The sequence below is a fragment of the Balaenoptera borealis genome, assembly GCF_965194805.1.
Source record: "Balaenoptera borealis genome assembly, chromosome: X".
In the NCBI taxonomy this organism is placed as follows: Eukaryota; Metazoa; Chordata; class Mammalia; order Artiodactyla; family Balaenopteridae; genus Balaenoptera; species Balaenoptera borealis.
In genome coordinates this window covers 46,267,982-46,276,805 of record NC_138881.1, presented here as the reverse complement: position 1 = coordinate 46,276,805, position 8,824 = coordinate 46,267,982, and the positions used below count along the sequence as shown (strand labels likewise).

At 43.6% G+C, this 8,824-nt stretch overlaps 1 protein-coding gene across 15 annotated transcripts in view; it reads left to right on the top strand.

Annotated features, from left to right (window-relative positions):
• Positions 1 to 1,433: 1,433 nt before the first annotated feature.
• HUWE1 (HECT, UBA and WWE domain containing E3 ubiquitin protein ligase 1) overlaps positions 1,434 to 8,824 on the top strand; it is a 140,923-nt gene continuing 133,532 nt past the window's right edge. For 7 of the 15 annotated variants that reach the window (XM_082376504.1, XM_082376505.1, XM_082376503.1 and 4 more), the window contains exons 1-3: positions 1,435 to 1,571; positions 1,752 to 1,844; positions 5,790 to 5,877. In XM_082376504.1, the coding sequence (XP_082232630.1) occupies positions 1,456 to 1,571; positions 1,752 to 1,844; positions 5,790 to 5,877 (297 nt within the window). In that variant the 5' untranslated portion in view covers positions 1,435 to 1,455. Of the gene's footprint in view, positions 1,572 to 1,751; positions 1,845 to 1,932; positions 1,951 to 4,034; positions 4,233 to 4,307; positions 4,421 to 5,789; positions 5,878 to 7,701; positions 7,839 to 8,824 lie in introns of those variants that run through there. The other 8 variants (XM_082376502.1, XM_082376509.1, XM_082376497.1 and 5 more) reach the window with 8 other exon arrangements.

The following is an 8,824-nucleotide window of genomic DNA, read 5'->3' as shown; positions in this document are numbered from 1 at the left end:
TAATCTTTTGGTATCTTCTTTATGCTTTCATATAATTTCTGAATAGTCCACAATTAAAAAAAAAAGAAACAACAGGTGTGTGTGTGTTTGTGTGTGTAGGGGGATATTAGTTGAAATTAGGACTGCAAAAGGAGTGGAGCTGGCAAGAGAACTAAAGGGTGCTGCAGACTGAAATTAAAACTAGAGTTGTGGGGTATGTGGGATTTTAGAAGTAGGAGTTGGGGAACTAGACTTTATGGGGCCTAGGAATTGACAATAGAAATTTAAGGGTTAGAATTAGGAGTAGAGACCATGGATTATTAGAATTAATGCAGATGCTGTGAGAGATTGTAATTAAAATCAAAGTCCGTATTAAATTAAAAGGTTTTTTGAAAACTATAATGGCAATATCAGTGAGGGTATGGGAATATCTGAATGAACTGGAATTCTCATATTTCTGGTGGGACCCTAGCTACTTCATTTCTACAAATTTCTCGAGAAACGTCTCAGAAATATCCAAATATTTAGTTACATCAAATTTCATACCTGTATTTCTTATAATTAAAAAAGACAAACATCGAGTCTTGGTTAAATAATTAGCATTACAATGGAGTAACATTCACCCATTAAAAATAGCATTGTAAGAATATTTAATGGATCAATCTACCTCAAAGGGGCCGCCATAAAACTGAGATTATACACAAAATTTTATGTGTAAATATATATATTTGGCGGGCAGTGGATCCATTCATCAGATTCTCAATTTGGGGCATTAACCACTGCTCTGGAGGGCTGGAATTAGAACCGGAGGGTACAATTACAGTTTTTATTTCCTCTATGTCTCAAGAGTACTTCAGATAGTACTTTTGTCTCTATACTTTACATGCTTTTTGTTAAAAATTCAAACCTTACCGAAGTATCTAGAGTTTCGGGTCAAAGTTCCCTTCTTCTGCACCCCAGAAGAAAAGCACGGTTAATAGTGGTAACTCCTACCTGATCTTTTTTATACCTATGCATTCACAGATGTAGATCCTCTATAAGCTCTTTGCCAATCGCACTGTCACCCCAAATAATACCAAGGAGAAAAAGATAATGTTTATTGAGGTCTCACTACCTCCCTGAAGTACGGGTTTACCTGTGTAAACTCACTATGGTAGGCGTCCCCGTCATCTCCCGCCCTCCACACAGTGTCCCCGCTTGCCCTCTCGTCCCCCAGTCTTCGCTAGGCAGCTGGAGAGATTAATTTTTAAACGTTAGTCAAATCAAATCACGTCACCCTTCAGCGGTTTCCATCGTGCCTCGAATCAACTCCCAATTCCTTAGTGACCCTACTATCCTCTACGGTTGGGTTTGCTGGGCCTGGAGTAACTCAGGCGCGGTCCCCCGTAGGGGACCCGGCTTCACCGTGGAGGGAGTGCCCTCCCGGGGGGGCAGGGGCGGGGCTTCTCAAGCGGGGGGCGGAGCCTCAGAACGAGTATGAGGACAGCCGGAGGGGGAGGTTTTCGGCGGAGGGCGAGCGAGGGGAGCAGGTCTGAAGCAGGGCCGCGGACCCGGCACGCTCCTGCGGGCCCCGCGGAGCTAGTGCCGCCGAGGTGAGCGTCTTCCTCCGGGCTGGGGGGCGGGCTCTGCTCCTCGCGGGGGGATGTTCCCACGGGACCCTGCGCTGAGGCGCGGAGGTGGCGGCCTTGGGGAGCCTGCGGGAGAGGCTGGTGAAGGAACCCGGCGGCCTGCCTCAGCCCTCCCTCAACCCCGCCTTCTCTCCCCTCCCCCAGGCCTCGGCCGGCGCCAGTGAAGAGAGCTCGCCGCATCTTCGGGGGCAGCGGCCGGCAGTGCGGCGAGAGAGCGGCCGACAGTGGGGATGCGAGGTACCGGCATTAGTCGTGACCAAGTGGCCCTAGAGAGGGAGTAAAGGCCGGGCCTTCGGCATTTCTCTCAGGGGTTCGAGGAAGGCGGCCTCAGAGGAGGGGGAAGGTGAGGGGCTGGCAGGCAGGCTTCGCGGGTAACTACTTAGGCGTCGTATATGTAGGTTTTGGTATCTAAATGGTACTACACACACGCGCGCGCGCACACACACACACACACACATTAATTTCGGCTAATTGCTTTTTAAAAACTTAACAATATGTCTTGTAGATCTTCCTATATCAGGCAATCTAAATTTATCTCATTTATAAACAGCTGAATTGTATGATTGTACTACAGTTTATTTAACTATTTCCCGATTGATGTACATTGGCTTGTTTCCCTTTTGGGGGAGGGAAGGGGCTATTACAAGCAATGCTATAATGAATGGGCTTGTGTGTGTGTGTGTGTGTGTGTATATATATATATATATTTCATGTATGAGTATTTCTGTAGGAGAAATTCTTAGAAGAGTAATCGCTGGGTCAAAATGTTTATGCATTTTGAATTTTGATAGATTTGTCCAAACTGTCTTCCCTAAAGGCTATACTAATTTACACTCTTCAATGTTGTGCGAGAATACCCATTTTTCCACAGTTGTGCCAACACGAATTATCATCAACCTTTGTAATTTTGGCTAATTTAAAGGGCAAAAAATGGTATGTCATTGTTTTCATTTGCATTTCCCTGATTACTTGTGAAGTTGAACATATTTTTTATTTGTCCGATTACAAAACTAAATAGGCAAATATCGATAGTTTTCCTATCTATAAGCAGTAAGCATTTCGAAAATTTAACACTAAAAAAACCCCATTCGCAATAGCAAGAAAAAAGAATAAAAATACCTAGAAGTAAACTACAAAACTTTATTGAGGAATATAATGAAAGAACGTTTGCATACGTGAAGAAGGGGATACTGTGCTTCTGTATAAGAAGGCTCAATTTTGTAGTGATGTCCATTTTTTCTGTGTTGATTTATACAGTTCATGCAATTTCAATAAATATACCAAGTGTTTGGAACTTAATATGATTCTATAGTTCATCCAGAAAAAATATGGCTAAGAACAACCGAGAAAATATTTTAAAGATAAGTAAAGATGGGGTATTTGTACTACCAGCTATTAAAATGTACTCTAAAGGAACATTATATAAATTAGAATAGACAGAACAATGCATTAGAATAGGAAAGCCCACAAATCGAGCCAGATTGGCTCCCAAGATTTATTGGAGAAACATTGTTGGCTAGACGTGGAAAAACTGCCATATTAAAAGCTTAAAGCACGCACTCCCCCCCAACCCCCCCCTTGGAAGCTTGAATTTTTCCTGAGGGCAGACCTCTTTGTTTGGAGAAAACCACTTTATTGGATCTTTTGGTTATGCCAAGGTAAAGCCTCAGGAGTTAAAATTTGTGGCTTTGGAGCTAGAACTAACGATATAAGCCTTTAGTTAAGATGGATTCAGTAGCCTGCAGTGCGGCGAGGGAAGGAGTCTGGATATTATCGGTCTTAAAAAAAATTTTTTCCGATCTAATGGGCCAAAAATGTTATGTCATTGTTTTCATTTGCATTTGCGTGCTTATTGTGAGATAGAACGTCTTTTATGTGTTAGTCCAAAATAATATGTGATTCCTGGAGTCAGGTAACAATGGGAGATCTATTGCTCCTCTTCCAGAATGGAGTTTGGTTAATTGGTACAGCTCTGCCCGGAAGCGTGAGAATAAACAGGTTGACTTTTTAAATTTTCCTCAAGCACTAGGCTCTAGACACCTTAGATCGGGGGCGGAGGCAGTTTTCAGGACATGGCCGAGATTTGGCGCTGAGCTGTGTCATCGCGAGGTTTGGCAGCCAGCTCCGCAGTGGGTCGGAAACCTCGTGGTAGGCGAGATCCCTGCAGGACGGGAGGTTCCTCCCTTCCCCTGAAAACTCCCAGTCATTTTCATGGAGCCCCGCCTCTCTCCTTTTTAGGAGCGTGCCCCAGGTCTCGCGAGATCTCATATTTCCTAAAGAGGCGCGGGCGGCATCCTGCGGTGAATTCGAAGGTCTCGCGGAGACCAAAACGTTATCGCGATAGTTCTGACCGCGCATGCGGGAGCCGGCGGCGGCAGAGTGGCTCCGCCCCTCGGCTCTCCGTGAGTTTGTGCGTCATTTGCTTTCTGCTTCGCGTAGGGTGAGAGCGGAGCCGTAGCGACTTCGGCTTTGGTGGGAGGAGGGGTCTGGGAAGGGCTGGGCTCAGGCTGTTCCCGTCGGGTAGAGGTTCTCGCGGGATCGCGCGGAGGCGGCCGCGGTTCGGCTACAGACTGCAGTAGCCGCGGAGGCGGCGGCAGCGTCTTCGGCTCGTGCTGTTCCTAGCCGGTGAGTTCTCGCGGGAGCGGGGTTACGTTCTCTTGGGATCCCTTGGCGGTGGCGGAGGTACCTCGGGTGGGGGGTGGCAGTGACTAGGGTCGGTTCGCCTGCTGTTAAGATGGCGGCGGAAGCTGATGTCTGTCCGGCCAGGACCCGGGACCGAGATGTTGGCTGTCCGCGTTTGTGACACCTCTCAGGTACCCGACGTTAAGGAAGTGACGATTGGCGAAGAGCCGAGGTGCCAATAAGTCGAACCTGAGGCGAAGACCACTCCGTCTCTAGTCGGTTGAGGCGACACCATTTCCCGGGCCTCAGCCGCGTGTGGGCCCGCCTTTACCCCACCAATCGGTCAACGCCTCCGTTGTCGCCGCCGCAGTGGGCGGGTTGGGAAGGGTGGGGGACGGGAGTCCTGGAGTTCGTTGGGGAGTGGGGTTGGGGGTTAGATTGGGCAGCGGGGGAGATGGGACCAACCTACGATGACTGATTCTCTCCTCCTACCTTTTTGTGGGCTCGCCTCGGTTTTCCGCTCCTTCGGGGCCCAAATGAATCCTCTAGTTTTTCTTGAGTTGAGGTGGGCTGTACTTCTCCAACTCCCATGGTCTTTGAACTAAGATAGAACGGGTCAAGCTTTGGTGCCTCTGACGTATTCCTTCCCCATTCTCCCCTAATTCCATCGTCCCTTTGAATCTTCCTCATCTACATGGATATTTGAGGCTCGTATTTAAGAGGGAGAGTCAAAGCTTTTCCCTGTCATCCCCTCCCAGGTCCTGCTAAGGCAGAGCTTAGCCCAAGTCTACTAATCCGTCCCCCCCCCAATTGATCCACTGGACACAGGCGTTGACTAGAGACCCTTTCCTGTTCCCTGCATTTATTCCGTCTTCGTGGATGGAGTCATAGTAGCCTTCAAGCCTGTATGACCCTGATCGGAGCACAGGGCACTGATTTCTCCAACTCTGCTGCTCAACCATTTTTAGGTGGAACAATGAATGGGTTGGTGGTTGGATGATTGCAGTCTTTGTGACCTCTTCGTTCTCGGGGCCGTTAGCCTTTCCTTCCTCATAAACACCCACTCCCCCCAAAAAAGGGGGAAAAAAACTTTAAAAAAGGCTGGGGAAAAAAACTTTAAAAAAGGCTGTAGAGAATAACCCTCCAGTGAACTAACTTTTTGCTCTTCTTTCCTCCCCCGCCCCCCCTCCCCGCCCATCCCCTTTGCAAGCTTGGGAACCGCCCCTTTTCCCTGCCTTGCTCTGAGTTCCTGTGGCCTTCTTGGTCTGGACATCTCTTTTTGCTGCTAACCACCTCTTACATGTTTCTCATGTAATCGTTAAGGATTTATTACTTCTTCTGTTCCCCGTCCCCCCCCCCCGTTTTTCTGGGACCTGAATCCCCTAGAGAGAAAGGTAGCCTCCTGTCAGTCCACTACATTTACCCACCCCACCATGTGCTGGAAAATAAAGTAGCTTTGATAGATTATGTCTTGTCCCTCAATCATTGCCCTGTTCTACTTCCCCCCCATTACACAATTACTATAGACAATTAATTCCCTATCATTTGTTTCTTTTTTAGATTACATGTTCAACATTGTTTTCTCTTAGCCCCAGAGTTGCGTATATTGAGGAGACACCAACATTGCCCACTCAAGGGAGGCAGCCTGGTATGGTAGAAGTACTGTGTGCTTTGGGTTCACATCAAACTTTGTGACCTTGGGGAAATTACTTTTCGTATTCTCAGTTTTTCATCTGTGTAATGGGGATAGTAGCTCTTAATAGTTGTTAGAATTAAACAATTTATAAAGTGCTTGGCTTATAGTAGGCATACAGTAAAATGTGGTTATTTTTTCTTGGTGTAAAAATACGTTGGCAGATGCACCTGTGTCATATGGTAGTTTTATGACCTGGAAAAGAAGAGATTTTTGTTTAAAGAAACAGTTAAAGAATTGTAAATTTTTAGTATATTTCTAGGCCAGTCCTATCATTTTTGTATATTTTCCCCCCTCGTAAGCCAAACTTTTTATCTCCAGTGGTTTATTATGTTTGAATGTGATTCCTACCTATGTTTCTGGTCTAGGAATTTTAATGCAAAATCACCTTCCTGGAATGACCCCTGGCCATAATGTTCCTGTCAAGAACCACACCCAGGTGTTCTGCCTTTAGGAAGGGATGTTTCATCCCTTGCCTACTCCCTCCTTCCACTCCTTCAAAGTCAGTCTGTCCTGTCATTCACCCTATGAAAGTAATGAAATTTGGTGCTGTGCTTTTCACAGTAAGAAAGAGAACATCTGCTAGCTAGTTTTTAAGTGTTCATACTGCTTTTCCCCTACCTCCTTTCTTTGGTCCCTCAGATCAGTGTGGGGATCTGTTATTTGGGCTTACCTGAGCAGGATAATTCCTATCTGAGAGGATTTAGAAAGGTTGTTTGGGATACCAAGCTTCTTTTCCAAAGTGAATTACTGACAGTTCTTTAATACACTATCCCCTGTTGTGTTTTTGCCATTTTATATTTTCCAACACTCTTACTAAGTAGAATACTAAGTAGAATACTCCTACTGTATTCAATTTGGATGTAGTTTTCCTTACTGTTTATATTTTAATTAGACCAATATTAAAGTGAGTGCTTTTTTCTAATTACCTTGGATGGATGATGGGGTTTGAAATAGGAATATGATGGTGAAAAGTTTGCATAGGATTAAAATTTTACCATGGGTAACCGTCTGTTAGTTAACTATATGCAGACACTGGTTTTGCGCTTTAGGGTTTGCTTTATTTAGTTTGAAGTGCTTTGGAGGTAATGTAATTTTCCCCCTTTTTCATGGGAGGACAAGAGATCGCTTTCTGTTTTGAGATTTTGCCTTGGTGTTCTTCACAATGGGTCAAGTAGTGATCAGAAATTAAACCTTAATTTGACTTTTGTCATTCGGAACTAGAATAAATCTGGGAATGATAATCTAGGTGTGACCTCTAAAAGGTTTAATTTATTTTAGGTTGGTCTCTGAGAAAGGAGGAAGCAGTGGCAATACCAGTTAAAAACTGTCTAAGATTCAGTGGCAAAGTTCAACCTGAGTTTCCAGGGTGTTTATCATTTGTTTCCCAGTATGGCCAAAAAAGCGTGTATGAAGGTGAAAAATAATTTATGTAGTTTTTTTCACAAAAAATTCAACATTGTTTTAGTGTCAATTCACAACAAGGATATAACTTTGTCTATAAAATAATCACTATTCCCTATAATTTCATTGGAATTGAGAGCTGAGTTTTTAGGGGTGTTGTCTAAATGTCAGAAGAATTGCTTTAGCTTTGGTTCTGAATTCTTGTTGCTGCTCAAAGCAGGTTCTAAAAAATGAAAATTGATATGTGAGGGTTATTGCTTAAGAAATAATAACTGTGATTATGTTTGAACGTTGATATAATTGTTAGCTCCCCCACACCCTAATAAATGTGTTGTGTATCTCTCCCCCACTTTTTTTTTGTTTGTTTTTTTGTAGGTCCTCCAGTAGTCTGAGCTGAGTGGGTTAGCACTCCAGAGGAACCAGCAGACCAACTTGGTTAGGAAGGTTCAGGAAGCTGTTGGAGCAGTGTTGGGATTTCCTACCAGGATGAGTATGATTGGCTGTGATTTTAGGTTAGTTTTTGTGGATCTTTGTGGGTAGTATTTGTATTTTACTTCCTGGAATGGAGATGGTAGGGGTGTATGTATTTCCATTCTCTAATTGAGCTACTTTGGTTTCTTCCATTGTCTGGATCTGATGTGGTACTAGCTGTTTCTTGTGTTTAAGTGGAGCTAATTACTAAATTAAAATTTAAATGAATTCTGTCTATACATGATTTTTTAAGTCACTCTAAGCATCATTCAAAAAATAAAATTGCAAGATATTATGTCTAACCAATTTTTCGGAATTTTTCAAACATATAAAAATTGGATAATATAATGATCCCCCTGTGTACCCATCACCGGCTTTAACAGTTGCCAACTTGCAGCCATTCTTTTTCATCTATACTTCTACCCACTGCGGCCCCTTATTCCCTACCCCCTGGATTATTTTGAAATAAACCCCTGCTGTTGTTTTCTTTTTATTTGCAAAATATTTGTATCTAAAAGGTAAAGGGCGCTTTTAAACATCAAAACCATTACCACAACTCAAAAAATTAACTGATTTTTTTTTCTTTTTCTCACTGTATTGCACTTGCTAAGACTTTCAGTATGATAAAAAAAATTAACTGATTTTTTAAAATATCAAATATGAAGCTAGTGTTCAAATTTTAGTTTGAATCAGGATCCAAAGAAAGTCCATTTATCACAAAGGAAGATTGATATCTCTCTTAAATCTATTTTAATCTGCAGGTTCCCTCCCTTTTCTTTTTCTTCCAATTTATTTGTTGAAGAACTTGTCCTGTAGAGTTTCCCCCACATTTGGTGATTACATTCTCAAAGTGGTATCTAACCCATTCTTACTAAGTTAAAGACCCTGGAGGACCCCATTATAATGGAACAATGGCAGTAATCTCCTGTATCCCAGTTGGAGTTGATACTGCTGGCCTAGGCACTATCCCAAAATAACTAGTCATGGGTTCCTTTTTCTGTGGCAGAGTCTGATTTAATTGATACCT